The sequence below is a fragment of the Acartia tonsa genome, chromosome 6 (assembly GCF_053477335.1).
Source record: "Acartia tonsa isolate MP-2025a chromosome 6, ASM5347733v1, whole genome shotgun sequence".
Lineage (NCBI taxonomy): Eukaryota > Metazoa > Arthropoda > Copepoda > Calanoida > Acartiidae > Acartia > Acartia tonsa.
In genome coordinates, this window is record NC_137265.1 from 19,727,799 (window position 1) to 19,749,885 (window position 22,087).

Consider the following 22,087-nt stretch of genomic DNA (forward strand, 5'->3'; position numbering starts at 1 on the left):
TTGGTAAATCTATTTGTTTTAGTCAGCTACAAGTCTTTTAAAGAGAAAATTTTTGATGTTGTATTGATTTAAGTTTTTTTTATAAAATGAAAAAGATATATAGACATTTGAAAAATAAGACTTAATTTAAAATGTTAATATATATTTGTCCATCCTTTACAAACAAACAAATCAACAAACAAAATAGAAGTATAAGATAGAGAAAAATAGTATGGTGCGTTTTAGAAGAGGGATTTAAAGGGATAAGACAATGGCTGATATATTCATGTACATCCCCAAAGTTAATTCACAAAATTACCCCTTTTGTAGATTACAATTAGTGGGTAAAACATTTGGACACTTAACTTAATAAACCAACCATTAAAAATTAATTAAAGTCCCCAAAGTGGAAAAGCCAAATAATAAGAAAACGTTATTATAAAACTTTGGGGACTAGAGTAAGTAACAGCCCATTTTACCCTCAATGTCGGGGTTTAGAAATAGTTTTAAAATAAACAATGTATACTGCCTAACCATTGAATCCAAAATTATAGCGAGTATTAGTATGGATATATGGCAAGTTTTTTAGGCTATTTAGTGTAGGTTAGTCAACCCACCTAAGAAATGTAAGTTAGATATACTAACCTATCCTGTGTATAAGAGAGTTCACTCTAATGGTTTGGTATCAAGGGCGTGCAGGAGGAAACCCCCATTTTCAACTTCCTAAATCTCAAGTTTTCTAAATCTCTGAAACCCTGGGAGGGAGAGGCTTAACAACTTTGTTGACTTTTATAGGATTTTGATTGGTTGGTTTAGCAAGTGTCCAAACGTTTCAACCACTAATTACAATCTAAAGAAGGGATCATTAACCGTTACTAAGATATAACCAACCGTTGTCTACTTATAAGCCTTCTATACAACGCTAAAGACGCTCTATCTACCCTCTAAAGGGCACATTTACATCGTAGACTAACTTAGTAGACACTTTTGTGTTGCCATTTAACACTAAAACCTTCACCAAGTCCATACAGGGTCATAGTGGACTTTCGGAGATAGACGCACATCATAGTTCCCCTAAAAAATCGACTATACTTTGAAATTTCACTTTTAAATGTTTAAAAACATTAAATACCAAATTGACAAAATCCTTGTTTCTTCGATAACTAGCGAACGGATTGAGCTAGAATCAATGTTAAGGTGTCTAAATGACCGTCTTGACCCCAGGAACTCATACAAAAAATTTGAAGTCAGTAGGACAATTTTCAGATAGGCGGACCAAACGATTTGTGTTTTTGACTTACAGATTTTGGCTCAAATTTAAGCTCAAAAATAAAAAAAAACAGTTTCTCCTAGGAAAACTTTTTTGTCTTTTGAGCTACAGTTGATGTTAATACAGTAAAATGTTCGTCTCAACAAGCCACATTTAAGTTTAAAATATGGGGTCAAGATTCCAACTCCTTCCCTGTCGGACCACGACTTGTAAGTTTGATTTTTTACGCCTCGACTCGTATCGATGTGCACAAATCATGTGGTCCGCCTACCTAAAAGTTGTCCTAGAGTCTTCAATTTTTTTGTGTGTGTTCTACTCATTGAGACGGTCATTTTGCCGTGTTTAGATCTTCTGTAGCTCAATCCGTTCGCTAGTTATCCAAGAAACTTGATTTTTGCTGAGAGGCCGAAATTTTTACGCCCCGACTCGTATCGATGGAACATAAATCGTTTGGTCCGCCTATCTTAAAATTGTCCTAGCTCCTTCAAATTTTTTGTGTGAATCCAGCATGGTGAGACGCTCATTTTGCCGTGTTTAGATCCACTGTAACCCAATCCGTTCGCTAGTTATTCAAGAAACTTGATTTTTGCTTCTAGGTTGGGTCAATCTTATTTTCTCTCTCAGAGTTGATATGCTTTTAAAATACATAATTATTATTGGAATCACCATGCAAAGTTTGAAAACAATAGGACAATTCTAACACGTCCAAATTACAAACTGATGACCATGCAGACAGACCCTAATTAGAGTTTTGTTTAAAAAAGGTTTTCTTGTAAAAAAATTCAAACTGTATAATGTCAGGGATCTAAAGGGATAAGACAAAAGTTGATAGATTTATTAACATCTAAATAATTTTACACGAAATTACCCCACTTGTAGATGAAAAAAATGGGGTTGAAACGTTTTGACATTCAACTTATCGAACCAACCAAAGTCTCCAAAGTTGTTAGACTAACAAAAAAAAAGTTATCATAAAACATTGGGGACTAGTGTAATAAACAGCCCAATGTCATCTCCCTCCCTGGTATAATGTAATTATTGGAAGATGTATAGCCAGGATGTGCATGGGACTTACAAGTTTTCAACAAAAATTTCTTAACCTTAAATAGTAGTCTAGAAATACACGTTTCCCATTAGTTATAAAGATGGACGCACAGACAGACGCACCAAGTTATTTATAGAGTGGCTTTGCTGCTAAAAAAGATAACATAAGAAGCAATTTAAAGATAAAGATAAATAAGATATTGTTATAATATAACAACCAGGGATTTAAAGGGATAAGACAATGGCCGATATATTGATGTTCAACCCCAAAGATGATACACAAAATAACCTCTTCTGTAGATTACAATTAGTGGTTGAAACGTTTAGTCACTCAACTTTATGGAACAACTAATCAAAAGTCAAGAAAAAGTCAAGAAAAATCCCCAAAGTTGTTAAGCCAACAATTAGCAAACTTTATTTTAAAATTTGGGGACTAGTGTAATAAACAATCCATCATCGACAATCTTGCATAAAATAGCTTTTTGGTCAATCACATTATAGCAAAATATTGCAAAACTTAGATTTTCTGTCCATATTATAGCAAAACATTGCAAAACATTTTTGGTCCTTCACATAGGAAAATCTTCCATAACATAGCTTTTCTGTTCTTTATAAACCATAATCTCTCAACACATAGCTTTTTGGTCCTTCACATAGCAAATTCTTGCAAAACATAGCATTTATATCCTTTACATAGCTAAATCTTTCAAAATGCAGCTTTTCTGTCCTAAACATAGCTAAATGTTGCAAAATGTAGCTTTTCTGTCCTTTTCTATCATATTCTTGCTATTTAGACCAACCATTCCTGGGATCTTAAGCTTCAGACAGGAAAACCTTACTATTTTGTTCATTGAATTGACAGGCTTTCAGAACAATGATATTAATTTTGATGTTTTATAAGTCTGAATTTTTTCATCCATTTAAAATAGCCAGTTTTTTGTTAATAAATGTGAAAACTAAAAATGCTGTTAAATTTAATAATTAACTATGCCTCTAGAGACATATTAATGGAAAGAGGGGGAAGTCTCCCCATCCAAATATTGATTTCATTCTTCTAGGGCAATTTCTCTTAACCCTTACAGATCGGGGGGGGGGGGGGTCATATTGACTCCCCCCTCTATTTTTTTTGTAGGTAAGATAGAGACTTGTGACTTCATGACTTTTTAAGTTTAGTAATTATACGTCGGCAAGAGTTGATTTTATTAGGATATCTGGTCTGTGTCGGTCGTGGTGTCCAGTCAAAGTCGGTTGGGTAGCACCAAAATTAAAAAAAAATTCTAAATAGATCTTAATTTCTACATTATGACTTTGTATATAAGGTAGAAACCTAAAATTTTTTTGATGAATACTGAGATATCAATGACCTTATGAGAAAAGTGGTGTTATGACCGTTTGACCGCACCCTGACCGACTTTATGACCGATTTTTGTCCGGCTTTTACTACAGACATATATCATGAATATCGTGGCTTCTATTACAGCTAGAGACCTATAAATTTTTTTGGTAAATCCTTGAGCAATAATAAACAGATAAAAATATTAATTGGCGCCGCCAACCGCCGTTTAACCGCCGTAACCGCCGAAAATGGCGGTTTCCGTTATTTGCCGTTTTTTTGCGATGATCAGAAAAAGTAATTTTTTTGTTATGAAAAATAAAAGTTCGTCCTAAAATTTGGTGATCCTAGCTGCAAAATTGGCCGCTCTACAGCTGTTTTTAAAATTTAGCGGCTGGCGGCTAAAAAGCGGCTAAGGAGCGGCCTGACCGCTATGACTAGAAAAAGTAATTTTCTCTAAAAATACACATGAACCACCAGAAAAAAATTTTACGTCTTTATCTGTAACAGAAGCCGAGATAGAGGGGGGGGGTCAATATGACCCCCCCCCCCCCCCCCCCGATCTATTAAGGTGGGAATAGGGGCCCGATCTGTAAGGGTTAAGAATGTGGTAGTACTCTTCTCCCAAATAGATATAAACCTTCCCATGTCCTGTAAGAAGCTACACTATAAAAGTGAACCTTATCGGTTCAGCGGTCCCTGATTATTTTTCTTTTCTTAAAATCTTTTATATTACATATTCTATAATTTATAAATTGTCTTTGATCTACACCTTTTTTGTCCCATGCCGTAACAGAGAAATCACCCTATAATCAGGAATTAAAAGAAATAAGACAATGGATGATAAATCAATTTACACAATTAATTAAATAAAAAGTCTCCAAAATGTTGAGCCCATAAATGAGAAATTCTTAAGATAAAACTTCGGGTACTGTGTAATAATCCAGGGAGGGAGTGTACATTAAGCTGTTTATTACACTGGTCCCCAAAGTTGTATAATAATGTTTCTAATTCGTTGGCTTAAACTTAGGGAATTTTATTGAATTTTTATTGGTTGGTACATAAAAAGGAGTGTCTTGTCAATTACAATTCAACAACTAATTATAACTTATAGAAGGGATAATTTTATGTTTAATCATTGAGGATATACATCAACTTATCAACAATTGTCTTATCCCTTTAGATCCCTGTTAATAGTAAACGATTCAACCACTAATTTTAACTTACCGAAGGGATAATTTTATGTTTAATCATTGAGGATTTACATCAACTTATCGGCAATTAGATCCCTGTAAATAGTACATTTTGCGAAAGGGATATTATAATAGTACATATGGATAGGGGATGACCAATAACAGAGCTAAAAAAATGTTGATTTTGTATAGGGTAAAGGAATTGGGTGGGGAAGATTATTATTTTAGCCCACTAGAGAGTTCACTCTATTATAAAACATGCAAATCTCATGTACGATCCAAGTAATAATAAATCCATTGTAATGAATTCAAAATTAAAAAAAAAACATCGAAAATTTATCCACTCTAATCTTCATAGGCCATACTGCACAACAGCAGACGGCATTATATGTCAATTTTTTTCTTCTTATTTTGAAAAGCTAGCTTTTACACAAGAACATATATTTTACTATTCCTATAATAAAAGTAACAGGATCTGTGTCTGTCTATCTGTGTGTATATCTTGTTAACTTCTGAACTAATAGTGTTCTACTTGGTTTAGCTTCTTATTACTTCTGGGATAGGTTATAGCTATTTTGGAGAGGGTACCTACCTCCCAGGAGAATTAGCACCTAGTAGATCATTAAATTTAAAAACATTTTCAGTTTTCACAATTATTAACAAAAAGCTGGCTATTTCAAATAGATGAAAAAATTCAGACTTATAAAACATCAAAATTAATATCATTGTTCTGAAAGCCTGTCAATTCAATAAACACTACAGTAGGGTTTTCCTGTCTGAAGCTTAAGATCCCAGGAATGGTTGGTTTATGGTTTATGAAGGACAGAAAAGCTATGTTATGGAAGATTTTGCTATGTGAAGGACAGAAAAGCTATGTTATGGAAGATTTTGATATGTGAAGGACCAAAAAGTTATGTTTTGCTGTAATAAGGACAGAAAATCAGTTTTGCAATATTTTGCTATGTGTTGGACCAAAAAGCTATGTTTTGCAATGTTTTGCTATAATAAGAACAGAAAAGCTAAGTTTTGTAATATTTTGCTATGTGAAGGACAGAAAAGCTATGTTATGGAAGATTTTGATATGTGAAGGACCAAAAAGTTATGTTTTGCTGTAATAAGGACAGAAAATCAGTTTTGCAATATTTTGCTATGTGTTGGACCAAGAAGCTATTTTATGCAAGCTTTTGCTATTTGATGGACCAAGAAGCTATTTTATGCAAGATTTTGCTATTTGATGGACCAAGAAGCTATTTTATGCAATATTTTGCTATATGATGGACCAAAAAGCTATGTTTTGCAATGTTTTGCTATGTGAAGGACCAAAAAGCTATGTTTTGCTATAATAAGGACAGAAAAGCTAAGTTTTGCAATATTTTGATATGTGATGGACCAAAAAGCAATGTTTTGCAATATTTTGCTATGTTATGGACCAAAAAGCTATGTTTTGCAATGTTTTGCTATGTGAAGGACCAAAAAGCTATGTTTTGCTATAATAAGGACAGAAAAACTAAGTTTTTCAATGTTTTGCTATGTGATGGACCAAAAAGCAATTTTTTGCAATATTTTGCTATGAGAAGGACCAAAAAGCTATTTTATGCAAGAATTTGCTATGTGAAGGGCAGAAAAGCTATATTTTGCTAGAATTTGTTGTGTAAAGGACTTAAAATCTATGTTTTGTATGGTTTTGCTATATGAGGGCAGAAAAGCTAAGTTTTGCATAATTTGCTATTTGAAGGACCAAAAACCAATTTTATGCAAGAATTTGCTATGTGAAGGACAGAAAAGCAATGTTTTGCAAGAATTTGCTATGTGAAGGGCAGAAAAGCTATGTTTTGCTAGAATTTGTTGTGTGAAGGACTAAAAAGCTATGTTTTGTATGGTTTTGCTATATTAAGGACAGAAAAGCTATGTTTTGCAAGGTTTTGCCATAGTAAGGAAAGAAAAGCTATGTTTTGCAAAAATTTGCTATGTGAAGGACAGAAAAGATATGATTTGCAAGAATTTGCTATGTGAAGGACAGAAAAGCTATGTTTTGCAAGAATTTGCTATGTGAAGGACAGAAAAGCTATGTTTTGCAAGAATTTGCTATGTGAAGGACATAAAAGCTATGATTTGTAAGGTTTTGCTATGTGAAGGACAGAAAAGCTATATTTTGTGAGATTTTGTTATGTGAAAGACAGAAAAGCTATATTTTGTAAGAATTTGCTATGTGAAGGACCAAAAAGCTATATTTTGTAAGAAATTGTCATATTAAGGACAGAAAAGCTATGTTTTGTGAGGTTTTGCTATATTAAGGACAGAAAAGCTAAGTTTTGCAAGAATTTGCTATGTGAAGGACAGAGAAGCTAAGTTTTGCAAGAATTTGCTATGTGAAGGACCAAAAAGCTATGTTTTGTGAGATTTTGCTATGGGAAGGACCTAAAAGCTTTTTTTTTAGATTTTGCAAAGTAATGGACAGAAAAGCTAGGTTTTGTTAGTTGAAGGGAGGCTACTTATGTCCTCCAACTTACAATATCTTAGTTAAAAGAGGCAAGTTATGCCTTTCATTTAACAAATTCTCACTCTAGGAAGGCTACTTATGTCCTTTATAGAAAGGTTACTTCTGTCCTAATTAAGGAAAGACTTTGTTTCTTTCCATTTTCTTTCCATTTTTTATTTGAAAACGCCAAAATTTCTACAGGAGGTAAGGAGTGAGGGGACATTGGACTATAATTTACATTTGTAATTTTGTACCCAAACTTTTGAAACATGCTTTCTCATTTGTTGGCTTAAAAACTTTGGGTACTTTAATTCAAATTGATAATTATACTGGCTACTTCAATTTTAAAATGTCTCAACCTTTTACCAATAATTTTAATCTAAAGAATGAATAAATTTGATAATCATCATTGAAGACGCATAAAAATTTATCTTCTATTATCTTATCCCATAGAAACCTTGAACAAAATAGATTTTTTAAAAGTTGAAATGCTAGAATTAAATAACTCATATATAAAATCTTTCAAAAATCCTAAATGAAATTAGTAAAATCATTAATTTTTAAAAAAGTTTATTACGAAAATTTTGTGGGGATAAATTATTGGTATTCAGTAATTTTCGCATACTCTAATAATTGGTTTCTTCCAGATGGTTAATATAACGATACCCCCTCCCCTCCCAACAATAGAGGAACATATTAACCCATATCTGAAAACTATATTAGCAACCTAAAAGGATGTCATTTTGTCTGCATGTATGTCCGTAGGATCTCGTAATCAGCTAGACCGATCGTTCCACAATTCTAATTGTCCGAATGTTCCCTCCCTTCCTGAATATTTTGATTGTAAAATTTTAGGTAAAATTAACCTATTGTTATTTATTTATTTACTTTATTATAAGTAAAATATGAAAATTATTTTATAGTAAGGGAGGGGGCATTAGGCTGTATATTACACTAGTCTCCAAAGTTTTATGATTGCGCTTTCTTATTCGTTTGCTTAATATTTAGGAGGCTTTTAATAAATTTTAAATAGTTAACTTAAAAAAAGTTAATGGTCCAAATGTTACAACCACAAATTATAATACAGAAGGGTCAATTTTGTGTATTATCATATGGCTATTGTCTTATCCCTTTAGATCCCTGTTAAAATATGACTTTTATTTTATATTAGGTAGTGTCTAATCTTATATTATGTAAAACTAATATTATTTATAGCGTTCCTAATTCATAATTCATATAAACCATCTGTAAGTTTGTTTTCCATTTTAAGTAGCGAAGCCTCTTTTTAAATAGGCTAGTCTACCAATTTATTAGATAATTTAATAGTTACTAGCGGCTACGGCCCTAAATTCCTCAAGGGGCACATGCGGGAGGGTTTAAGGGGGGTGGGGAGGGTTTACATTCGAAATTTGATAAAGCGATACATTAGACAGATTGAAAGAGAAAAAATTATATTAAAAGCATATACATACAGAAAAATAGACAAACATCATTCAATACTAAAAATAATAACTGACCGTCCAATCGACAGACAGATGTACAACAAACCAACAAAATATAGAGTAGCGTCGCTAAAAGAAATAGACAGATACTATAAAGGCTAAAAGCCTTCCCCTACTTTAAAAAAAATATTAATGTCTGTCTAATAGAAAAACAGATGTATGTACAACAAATAAACTAAATTAGTAAATATAGAGTAGCTTCGCTGAAAGAAATATACAGATTCCATAATGCTAAAGACCTCCCTTGAAAGCCATATAACATTAATGACCGACTAACAAACCGACAGATGTACAACAAACAAACTAAATATAGAGTTGCTTCACTGAAAGAAATCTGAAATAGATAGATATAATAATGTTCAAAACTCCCATACCAGCCAAAAAAGCATTACTGACCGACCAACAGACAAAAAGATGAATGTACAACAATGAACTAAATATAGAGTAGCTTCGCTTAAAGAAATAGACAGATACTACAAAAATGCTAAAGAGCTCTGAAAGCCAGGAAACTCTAACTTCGTCGTATTTTCACAGTAGCTTTTAAAAGGTTATGTTAGGTTAGAATGGGTAAGGTAAATTTTAATAATTGCAATGCAAGGTTAGATCCCTCGCAGAGGCTAGAAATAGGAGAATATCTACTGTAAAACTACGACGAATCTTGCTACTCTCCTTGATCCAAAAGCGTAATACAAATAGCAAAATTTTTATCACACTCCCCTCATAGCCAAAAGTATACCCCCGGGCCCCCACCCCTTCCAACATAGAATTTTTGATAGTAGAGCTAAGACTAATAGAGAGTTGTCCTGAAGATTGTAGACCTGGTCTTGAGGTTTCTGAGGTCTTCCCGATCATTATGACCCCCATAAATTTCCAAGGGGATGAATTTAGGGGTGTTTGACCCCTCACTCCAAAAAAATCGTTAAACCCTTCATTTTGCCTCCTTTTGATAAAAGCTTGGACGTCCATGCCCAAAGAGATATTAACTTGTTATTGCTACATTATAATTTTAAATGACTATTCTAATCGAAACCTGAATTTCACGGCTGCTATTCAAGATACACGAGTGGAAACTTATTATCTACTTGGTCTTTCGGTCTGTTTGTCATGCTACAAAATAATAATGCATAAATGATACAAAACGATTTGTGATTTTTTCTTTCTATGTATATTGTTATTCATTATTACACTGAATATCTGCGAATAACTTACTTTATCTGTTAGACCATCCAAAGCAATTTTGTGCTTCGCTACTCATGAATGATGTCATCCTTATTTTATTCTAATTTTAAATTATTTATTATTTGTAAGTAATGACAGCCATAAGACCCCCGTAAAGATAATTAGTAAATATTTTGATGCAAGAAAAAAATAGCAAGTTCATTAAGTAATATGTGAAATTCTTGTAGTTTTTAGATTCATTCAATTTTAGCATAAAGAGAAGGAGGGGCACGATATGGTTTGAAACCATCCCAGGATCTACAGGAGGATTATCTATAAAAAAATATTAATTTAATTAAGTATTTCCGTACAGAGTAGGTTAGGTTAAGATATGAATGTACAAATCAGCCTTCCGCATGGGTTTGGATTCAGGAATTTAAAAAAAACTATAAGAAGGTCTAAAATAGGTTAGGTAGATAAAGTGTCCACTCCGACGTTTGGAACTCCTACGTTTGCCCTAGGACCTAATTTAAAAATTAATTGGTTAAGTGGCTGGCAAGATCTTGACATACAAAAACCTTGGGTACTGCAGATTAATTTTAGGTGCTTTAATACAAAATGCATGTAAAAGCTGATAACCTCCACTCTCTTACTTGTAAAATGAATTGAAAATAAGGAGGATCTTTTTGGGACCTTAACCGCAACTAAGTACCTCAGCCTAGGCTAATTAAAAGTAATTAACAAATATTAATATTAATCATTAATAAAGGGGGGTGGGGGTATGAGATAAGTATAAGTCTATAGGAAGAGTAATTTTTTTATCATTATTGTGGGTTGTATATCAATTTATTGGCCATTGTTTTACACCCTTAAGATCCATGGTTTTAAATATCGCCTAAATTCTATTGCATTGTGGACCGGCAGAAAGACTGACTGTTAAATACTTATTTTAGGTGTGAATGTACTTTGTTGGATATTCGGAAAGTGTCATGTGTGACGTCATAAAAATCCACTTTTTACGGGTTTCCTTTCCCACTTCTCCTCTAGTCCTTCCTCTTTAGATGTATTTTTATGACGTCATACATGACACTTTCCGCATAACTACCTTTCCTTTAAATTTAAAATTTTTATTTTGTTCATGTTAATGAAAACAAAAAAGTAATTCTAATATTTAAAACAAGGGTTGTTAAATAAAAGGGTGAAGGAAGTGAAATTTGACTTACTTTGGGTCGGAATTTCACTACAAAACAGGAAACATGCACAAAACTTTTTAGCCCCTTAGCTCTAAGATGAACTGAGATAATAGGGAGGGGGGGGGGGCATTCAACGCCCCTCCCCCCTGACCGATTAAGGTGTGGGGCAAGGGTCCCAACAGTTAAGGGTTAAATGAGATGCCAGTTAGGTTATATTATAAACATAGTAAATGTATTAAAATTACTAAATATTATGTAATTATTCCTAGCCCATTTACTTTTCTCTATATCCACGGAAATGTCGTTTTAAGTGGGGGGTTGACAAGGGATAGGGAATAATATACTCCAAATATTTCAAGTAGGTACTCTTTTTGTATTGAAATCTTTAAATCTTAGAAAAGAAACTGATAGGAAGGGTTAGGTAGGGGGGATTTGGGGGGACCCTGGAAGATTTACTAGATGGTTTGCAAACAAGTAATTTTTTTCATTATGTTTAGAAAAAAATCATATCAAGCACATAAACTAAACATCTAATAATAATTTTTGATTACATATTTCTGTCCTAATGTGTTATTTACTTTTACTTTTACAAGTTCACTTTTATTACTAAGTGAACTTGAAAACTCTTCCAACCTTTGTAAGATATGCCTAAAAAAACAAATGATAATGCACAAAATTACCCCTTCTGTAGATGAAAATTATTGGTTGAACACTCAACTGAATAAACCAACTAATCAAATTCACCATATTCCCCCAAGTTGTTAAGCCAACAAATAAGAAAACATAATTATAAAACTTTGGGGACTAGTGTAATAAACAGCCCATTGTTCCTTCTCCCCCCCCCCCCTCCTCCACTCCATCCTATTCTATAAAGTAGTAAGCTTTTTTTGTCTGTAGTGAAGGATCTTGCTAACCGCTGAACCGATAAATAAAGCTTTTTTCATGGGAATCCGTCAACACATTTAGCTGTGCGGACGAGATAGCACATCATTTTATATGATTAAAGAAACAGAAATACTTTGCAGTAGGGGAGATTTGAATATGCATTTTAATCTAACATTTATGTGGTGAGGAATAAATTATTAAATTACATAAAATTATTAAATTCATAATGAAGCTACTCTGTTATTGAAAATTTTGTTATCATTTACGTAAAATACTGTCCAACAAACAATTAACCCTTTGATTGCACGACTTTTTTTCTGAAGAGTTCTAACTGTAATTGTTAATGAGTTGCGCCTTTTTAAAGGCCATGGCATTATCCCTTCTCTAACTCTTCATGACAAATCAGAAGTAGAGAGGATTTTTAATATCTTTAGTTATGACGCGGTGTCAGTCTTACATTCAGACCTATCACCTCAATGTTTAAATTAACAAAAAGAGCTAACCATTACAGATGGACTACCTTAAGTGTAGAAAAGCTTCGCTTTTAAAAAGGCTCTATGGGATAGCAAAAAGGTGGAATTTCGTGATTTTTTTGTTCTGAAAATATAAAAGCTTAAAAGCAAATTCATAGTGTAAAATCTTCAGCCACTGTTAAGCCAACACACTATGAATCCAAGATTCTTATCTTTACAAGTTTGGTGTCATATTTCATTTACACTATGAAATCCCCAGTTTACACTTTGAATTCCAAAAATTTGGCTTAAAACTTGAATTTTAAGCCGGCTTAGGAATTCATAGAATGTACAATGAAAAATAAACTTATTTTTGAAACAATTTTACTTGTTTTTAATAAAACCCCAAAAACCTAAAACCCCTTGGGTTTTTTAAGGTGGGTTAAAGGGCAAAAAACCCAGATGGGTTTTGGGGTGGGTTTTTTATCTGCCAACCCTGGTTTTGGAGCTGTTTTACCCCACTAGCCTCTAGAAGGATAGTGCCAAAATTCAATTTTCAATATTTATTCTGGTAGATTTAATCATATAAGAGATCTTACAAAAAGAATCATGTTAATATCTATAACAACAAGCCCAAAAACATCCAGAGCAAAATTTTAAACTGAATTTCATTGCCAAAAAGTGTGTAAACTCCCCCCCCCCCTTCCTCCTTGGTTCTTACTACAAAGTATACACATTTCAAAGACTATTTTTAATTAAGCTAAAATTAAATGCACCCAAAATATATAAATATACCTATATAAAATAATTATATAACTCCTAGGTGCTAAGAAATTCAATTTTTAAAAAGTTTGTGTAACTAGTATCAAACTTAAAATTCATGAAAAAACTGGATTTTTAAAACTTGTGTATACTTCAGAGGATAGCTCAAAAAATAATAATAGTACAAAAACGTTATATACCAATATGGAAACTAGAGGTTATAAGCTTTCCAATGGTATGCGTAGCATTTTTCTACCACTTCTAGGTGCTGAGCAATGACATGATTAAAATGTCTGTATATTTCTATGCAGGCTTGCCAATGTGAATTTTAGGTTAAAAATAGCTAAAATCTTTTTCCCGGATTTTCTCCCAAGAAGGAACGCTTTTGATTTCGTTTTTTGCATTTTTCATTAGTCTATATATGTATATATCAGAATCTGTAATAATCTCAGAGAGCCTGTTTCAAAAAACTGCTTTTTCCTTCCGGCGACTAGTGATAAAGGGGTAAGATAGGGATAGAAAAATAGCCTAAATCCACCCCAAGGCTTGAATCTAAAAATAAAGTAGATTTAAACCTTCTCAGGATCTATATAATGCTTCCCTAAAAAGAAGAACTCAATTGATAATAGGAAATCTATGCCTGTGGATATTTGGATTTCCATTACATATGGCGTACAAATCTATTTAAAAAAATTGTGTCAATAATAAAGTCAACAACTTTTAAAAGTTCCTTTTATGTGAAAAAAAGGTAGTTAAATCTGAAAAATTTTGATAGGGTTGTACAATTTCTGAGATAAATAAACATCAAATTTATATATTCATTGTAGAGTTCTTATGCTGGGCAAGAACAGAATTCGTCGCATTGAAGGATTAACAAACTGTCGGAAATTATCAGTTCTGGACCTTCATGGTAACAGAATCGGATCAATTATTGGCCTTGAAGATTTACATGATTTAAAGGTCAGTTAAACTATCTAATTTTTGTAAAGCGAAGCATTTCCACCTGCACGTCTATAAAATTAGTCATATAAGAATTGTCCTCTCCATTTCAAACTTGTCAAGATGATTTCTGTAACAGTTATGTAGGATTTAGAAAGCGTAGCAACTCAATAATCATCTACAGAAGGTCTGTAATTACATTTGAAATATTTTTAAAAACTTTTTTGCCATAATTTTTTTATTGTTATAATTTTTCTATTCATCTGATTTCTACATATTCTATGATTACAGTTTTGTTCCTCTAAAAAAGGCAATGTATGATTTCATTTTCCCCTCACTTCATAATGATAACATATTTATCGATTTGATTTTTTATAATTTTAGTGCAAGATATGCCAAAATAGTGTTTAGAAAAGTTGTTCTGATGTATCAAATGGATTTAAATGTTTTTGGTTTTTCTTAGGTTTTGAATTTGGCAGGAAATCTAATTAGAAAGATTTCTGGATTAACTGCTTTACAGAGTATTGAGGAACTTAATCTGAGAAGAAATAGAATTAGGTATATTTGTCAAGTCATCTATTTTGTGCTTGGAAATTGTTTGGTGGTTTTCCTCAAAGTGCAAGTCTAGCATATTACCCACCCTTATTTTAAAACAAAGTGCAAATAATGAACGGGGGAAGGCAGTTTTTTGTTTGTTTGTATATTACCTTAGATCAGGTCAGGCTAGGTTAGAATATGTACTGAGAAGTCCCGCAGGTTAAGGTCCTTGTAGGTTTAGGCTCGATATGCACTTAAATAAAAACGAAATACAGGGGGGTTAGGTTATTGTTCTTGAACTTGAGATATCTGCAGAATACTCCACAATTTTATTTTTATTTACAAACTTGTATTTTTTACAATCAAGGAGCACAACTGGGCTAGAAGCTGTTCCAAGTCTTACTAAACTTTATATTTCAAATAATGAAATACAGGTTAGCTACTTTTAATCATACTAGTTGCTTTGCCCCTAACATCTAGAGTCCCAGGATCTATGAAAAGCTTCCCAAAAAGGCAAACTCTATCAGTGCAGTATTTCAGTATATCAGTGCAATTTGACACTTCGGTCAATAAAACCTTACTTCTTTATTTGTATTTTGTAATATAGATCAGGATTTGAATTGAAAGCAGTTTTCAGTGCCTATAAAAAATGACGGCATACAAAAAAATGACACCATGGAAACTGTCCCAATTTTGTATAACTTTTGCGGAACATGTTCCAGTTACGTCATATTTTTCTTTCCCGAAAAAGAGAAGGGGGAAAGAAACAAAAGGGAAGGGGGGAATAAAAAAGAGATAGGAGAAAAGGGGGTTTTCCCCATCTCTTTTGAAGAGATTTTCTTCCCCCCTTCCCTTTTTCGGGAAAGAAAAATATGACGTAACTGGAACATGTTCCGCAAAAGTTATACAAAATTGGGACAGTTTCCATGGTGTCCAAAAAAATGACCAATGATAGGCCAGCATATATTTTACCATTAATCAATGTTGTAATGTTCCTACTAACATTTCTATAAACACTTCCCTTTCTTTTCTGTGTAAACATCACTTAGCTTGTTGATGTCAAATAAAAATTTTTTCCCCTAATAATTATTTATGTTAAAAACTCCATATACATTTTTTTGTAAATTATTTTGGCAAGGAAATATTGTTATTTCTTATGCTTACGTATAATTAGAGTGAGGGAACCATAGTTTTTAGAAATTTAATTGATTTATAAAACAAATTCATTTTTTACCTAGGGATTAAACTCTTTGGAGCAGTTGAATCCTCTGATCAACCTGGAGGCCATCCAGATGGAGGGTAATCCTGTCTGGTCAAATCCCAACTATTCATGTGTCCTGGTGGCTGTTCTTCCAGCACTTCTCAAGCTGGACCAACAGGATATAACACAGGTATTAATCCAACTATTCTTGTGTATTGGTGGCTGTTCTTCCAGCACTTCTTAAACTGGACCAACAGGATATAACACAGGTATTAATCCAACTATTCTTGTGTCCTGGTGGCTGTTCTTCCAGCACTTCTCAAGCTGGACCAACAAGATATTACACAGGTATTTATGCAACTATTCATGAGATAACAATAAAAATCAATTGTACAGTTTTTTGTAATTTATCCTAACTATACTGTGTACAATAGTAATTAAAGTCACCAATTTATTTCAACTTACTGATTTTTATTTTATTTTTATGTCATTTATCTTAGGGTTGGGCCGGATATCCGGTGTGGCCGGATATCCGGCCGGATAGTTTCAATATCCGTCATCCAGATATCCGGTGTGGCCGGATTTCCGGCCGGATAGTTTCAATATCCGGTATCCGGATAAATGTGTGGCCGGATATCCGACCGGATAGTTTTAATATCCGGTATCCGGCCGGATATCCGGCCACACCGGATATCCGGCCCAACCCTAATTTATCTGATCTATTGGCAGATGTACTATTTTCTTTTATTTTTAGGAGCTGAGGATAAGTGCAGAACGCTGGAAACAATCACTTCAGGTTATACACCGTAAAAATAATTTATGTTTTAGATATTTAAACTGTTTTTGAAGAACCTAGTAATAGTGTCTAACTTTTTATCTTTATGACGTAACAAAAATCGAAGGATGAGAGGGGAGGTGGGAAAGGAAACCTCTAAAAAGAGATGGATTTTTGTTACGTCACAAAGATAAAAAGTTAGACACTATTACTAGGTTCGTTTTTGAAGCATTTTTGAAAAGGGTATAAAAAATAAACTAGTGACACATGTAGAACCATACTGCAGTTTTGAAAATAAAAATAGTAACCCACATTAATTTTTGTTAGAATTTTAAATTTTAATGTTTTATCATTCATTGGGAACATTTAGCAGAAGGTTTATGTGTCTTTCCAGTAATTGCAAACTGTCTAAAATCAAATACAAACTTTCCTGAACGCCATAACATATTTTCTATTTTTTTTGTTTAGCCAAGTGGAAGTTCTAATCCTAAACAGAAGCAAGAACAACCTGCCATTCAAAATACAGAAGAACAGGTAATTTTGTAATGTAGCATAGCCATTGTACATTTACAAGTTATGTCTATGAAATGTGTCTGTCTTCACCTAGAACCTCTAAAGGTTGGATACTTCATATGGTCTTATTTTTCTGAAAAGTGTTCTAACCACTTTATCTTATTCAGTGGTTTACAAACTTTACAGTGTGTGATATTTTTTGGTATTTTTGTTAATCATTCTTGAAAATGTACATAAATTTATCGTCCATTGTCTTATCACTCAAGATACCTGGATAACATACTTGTTTAGGAAGCCAAGCAGAAGAAGGAGCAGCAGGCCCGTTTGCAGGAGAAGAAAGCTTCCATATCCAATGCCATGGAGAAATGGAAAGTTCACAAGACTCGCAGTCTCTCTCTAGATGATGAAATGGGATGAAATACAATTTTATCTTTTAATTTTTAGAATGTAAATAATAATGGTACACTAAGTTTTATAAGCATGCTCTGTCATCCGTTTGCTTTATTTCTATTAAATCTTGATTGGTTGGTTCAAACAAGCAAGGACCAAACTTTTCAATAAAATACACCAGTCCACAGAATGTGTAATTTTGTTTGATATAATTTAAAATGAATATCAATACACCGTCCAATATTTCTTAAGATAGCGTATTGTAACTTTTTGAAATAGTTAAAAATGCTAAAAAATGGAAATAAATTGTATTTCTTTGGTATCTGAAGGTTGTTGGAGACTCTCCAGGTAAGAATTCAATTTTTTCATGATTTACAGCAGTTTCGGATCAAGACAAGCATAAGAATAAAGTCCTTTGGATATGGGCCAATTAAAAATACTAGCAATCTTTGAAAAGGCTTTAACTATTTCCAAAATTCAAAACCAGGTATAGCTGTAAAATCTAGTATTTTAAGATTTTTAAAAAGTTTTTAGTCATGAAAGTCAAATAGAGTGCCTTTTTATATTGCTTTAAATTTTACTAAATTTCATTTTGCTACATGAAATATTCTTTGAATAGGTGAACCCAAAGACCATGAAGAAACTCCAGATGATGGAAATGAAGGATTTGAAATTTCTATTTCTGTCAGGAATGATAAGGTAGGGCTTTGAACCTAAATTAAATTTTAATAGATAGACTAACCATCTTAAAACTTTGGGGGTACTTTGGTTTAATTTTAATTATTTAGTTCCAAGTTAGCAGTGTCGCAACTTTTCAACCACTTTAATTTTTACAACTTTCCCCATAACACTTCTTCAAATATTTCATAATAGTTAGTTATAAAAACAATAAACTTCTTTTTGCATGAATTGTTTATATATATTTTATTGAAATGATAAAATGTGATTTAAGGTAAAGAAAGAGAATTCAGTTGATTTTCCACCAGGTGGAGGTCTAGACTCTGAACTTACTCCGGAAACTAAGAGAAACTTCAGGCTCAGTAACATTTCTTTCAAAAACACTTTATTGATAACTAGAGATGCTATAACTTGTACATTGCTGCTATGTCATGTACTAGTAAGGGCCTAGAGTCTTGCCAAATCCAAAATACAAGTGATAATACCAGTATAAAGATAAACTTTTCTTAGTAGTGAAACTACTCTATAATTCAATATGCTTGTCAGTCCGCTCCCTTGTCACTCCATAACGCTATTGGGAAACGAGATTTATTAAGCTGTTGTTAAAGGTAGACATCTGATTTTTCTAGTTCACATTTCCATCTTTATGGAGCATATTTCAGTTTATAACATCCGTTACAGTCTGACTGCTTTTAAGCAGCTTTTTGGAGGCTTTATCTTCTGTGATTTTTATCATTCCAAATATCTTTATTTATGTATGATTCTTTCCCTTTCTCTGCCGTCTCCTTTGTTTGTCTAAAAAAATGACTACTGGCTGACTTTGCAGAGGACCCCGAAGGTCCAGTGGATCCTTTCAGCCAAGAACATATGTGAAGAGATCATCTAGTGCTTGCTCCAATATTTCTGGATTCTCAAGGAATAAATAATTAATTATTGTATGTCATTACACCGTGGCGTGCACAGCATTTGTCAAAGGGTGCGTTAGGGGGGTGTATACACCACTTTGAGTGTCAACTTCCATACAAAATCAAAATACTTATAAATCATACTGAAACAAGTGTTTAGGGAGGTGTAATCCCTTGACAAGTGTATAAGCCTTGGCAGTTTTAGGGGGGTGTATAAGGGGTGTGCAGAATGGTGAATAAATCTGGGTGGGTATCAACTCTCCTTATTTTGTCATTGGGAGGCGGGGGGGGGGGGGAGTAATTTATCCGCCTTCTGTATGCATCTAGTATTACATCAAACCTAAAATAAATTTTGGATAAAAATGTAGAAAAAAGCCAGAAACCTTTGGATTTATCAAATAGAAATATCATTGTGACTGCATTATTTGGTAAACAATAGATTTTCAGCCATCTAAAATAATAATTATTCATGTATTCAAATTAGGGTAAGTGGAAGTGATTCAGAATCTACTACAGGTAGATCCATACTGACAGCACCCCTCATCCCTATGAAAGATATCTCCATGAAGTTGAAATTTCCCGGGCTGGAGCGGAGGAAATTTGAGCTGCCCCAAAAGTTTGAGACTATTGCCAATGAGAATGAGAACAGTGAGAACCTTCGCAAGTCTAATACAGAGTTGGATATTGAGAAACAAAAGATTGGGTACTTCTCTGTCAGGCCCAAAGATGATAATCCTTATGGATACAGGCAAATAATTAAAGTCAACAAATATTATTTTCATATTATTTTCAAGGGGCGAGGGGCCATTGGGCTGTTTTTACACTATTACCCAAAGTTATATAACTTGTATTCGTAATTTGCTGACTAATTATACTCTGTATAGTAATGGTAATTCTGAGTATGATTATTCTGAGGAATATATGACAGATTATACCTCTAACTCTCCCTAATTTGTTGACTAATCATACTCTGTATAGTAATGGTAATTCTGAAGATGATTATTCTAAAGAATATATGACATATTATACCTCTAACTCTTCCTAATTTGTTGACTAATTATACTCTGTATAGTAATGGTAATTCTGAAGATGATTATTCTGAAGAATATATGACAGATTATACCTCTAACTCTTCCTAATTTGTTGACTAATTATACTCTGTATAGTAATGGTAATTCTGAAGATGATCACTCTAAAGAATATATGACAGATTATACCTCTAACTTTTCCTAATTTGTTGACTAATTATACTCTGTATAGTAATGGTAATTCTGAAGATGATTATTCTGAAGAATATATGACAGATTCGGAAGATGATACATCTACTACAACTTCTACATCTACAGGCAATAAAATAGATTAATTGGAAAATTTTTGCATGGTATATGTGTTAAATATAAATTTTGGCAGGTATTGTCAATAAAGTTTTTAAAATCAACCAATAAACTGAAAAAAATAAACTTAACTATAAAATAAGAAACCTTTTCCTCATATATGAACTTAAGTAGTTTTCAAACATAAAAACTTAATAGTTTCAAAGCCATACTGGAAATAACTTCATAAATACTTGTTGCAAATCTATTTCATTGCTGAATTATAAGAATGTGAACATGAACATGAGAAAGTTGGTAGAAGACTTTATCCTAATCATACCGAACAAAGAATCCAGGTAAATAGTTCCAGGTTTGGGTTCATTCAAGATTCTAAAACCTGCACTGAGCCTGATATTAAAGTAAATTTTTACTCTAAGAATGGAAATAGAATATTCGTGGATATTATGGCAGGGTAAAAATTGTCGTCAATTTAGGTTGCTAATATACACATCACTTATTGGTCAGTTCGTTCATCCAGTAGGAGGGGAGGGAATGGAATAAGGGGAGTGAATGGGGGATCTTTATCTTAATCAGCTACAAGTTTCACTTTTTTAAAGTACATGATAATCTAGTGTAAGATCCAAGTATTAATAGATCCATTACTCTAGGAGAAGCAAAGATTATCACGTGGACGAGACATGGCCAGAAATGTGGCATCATCCAGGTAAATTCTTAAATAATAATGTTGCTTAGGGTTCTCTAACACGACAGGACCAAATAATTTGTATTTAAATTTTTCATAAATTAAAAGTTGACGAATGGAGTAAAATTACTTTCGAAATGGCCTAAGAACCAAATTAAGTAGGCTAAAAAACTTTTAAAAACCTTTTTAATCTTGTAATACAACTAAATTAAGAAAAAACTGCCATTTTGATTTTTTGTTCTAGATCCTCAAGTCAGCTGTCAGATGAGCGGGGCGGTCAATCCTCTAAATTTGGCGGGAAACAGTCAGGCAAGGGAGTGCTCTTCAAGAAGAGAAGGGAGTCAGAACTGGCGGGTAGAACTTGTGAACAAGGAGAGGACTATCTCATAGAAATTGAAGGTAGTATGATTATTTATTTAGATATTATAATCTTTTTTTGTGAGTTTAGGGCATTTCATGATTTCGAACTATTAACGTCAAAAAACTATATTTTGCAATTAAAACATTTTTTGAAAAAAATTAAGGAATAACGAATGCAAATATAAGAAGAATAACAAATTTCTTTTAATATTTTAAATTTAAGTTTTGGAAAATATTTCATAAATTTGAATATGATATTCTATCAGTTGATTGAAATCAAGGTTTAATTTCTAAAAGATTTAGAAATAAGACCTCTACCATTGAAATCTTAATGTGTCTAATATTTTTGCTAGGGTACATCTTAAATTAGAAGTGAATGCATTAGTTTTATGAATAGAGTAAAATACTAGAGAGGGAAAGGGTTTAATAACTGTAAGTTCCCATCCCAAGGACCGTGTGCCGATTCTCATTTGGGTCATTAAAAATTAACCAATAGTAACGGGAGGAATATTAACAAGACCAA

At 32.8% G+C, this 22,087-nt stretch overlaps 1 protein-coding gene across 1 annotated transcript in view; it reads left to right on the plus strand.

The window, feature by feature from the left end:
* The window catches only part of LOC145323010 (uncharacterized), a 35,805-nt gene that overhangs the window by 8,032 nt on the left and 5,686 nt on the right, over positions 1 to 22,087 (plus strand). Inside the window, exons 4-18 of the mRNA XM_080165397.1 lie at positions 14,078 to 14,210; positions 14,653 to 14,747; positions 15,094 to 15,160; positions 15,965 to 16,117; positions 16,682 to 16,723; positions 17,171 to 17,236; positions 17,507 to 17,625; positions 17,934 to 17,953; positions 18,225 to 18,304; positions 18,558 to 18,640; positions 19,673 to 19,936; positions 20,449 to 20,534; positions 20,790 to 20,857; positions 21,170 to 21,225; positions 21,449 to 21,603. Of these exons, the coding sequence (XP_080021523.1) occupies positions 14,078 to 14,210; positions 14,653 to 14,747; positions 15,094 to 15,160; positions 15,965 to 16,117; positions 16,682 to 16,723; positions 17,171 to 17,236; positions 17,507 to 17,625; positions 17,934 to 17,953; positions 18,225 to 18,304; positions 18,558 to 18,640; positions 19,673 to 19,936; positions 20,449 to 20,534; positions 20,790 to 20,857; positions 21,170 to 21,225; positions 21,449 to 21,603 (1,487 nt within the window). The remainder of the gene's footprint in view (positions 1 to 14,077; positions 14,211 to 14,652; positions 14,748 to 15,093; positions 15,161 to 15,964; positions 16,118 to 16,681; positions 16,724 to 17,170; positions 17,237 to 17,506; positions 17,626 to 17,933; positions 17,954 to 18,224; positions 18,305 to 18,557; positions 18,641 to 19,672; positions 19,937 to 20,448; positions 20,535 to 20,789; positions 20,858 to 21,169; positions 21,226 to 21,448; positions 21,604 to 22,087) is intronic.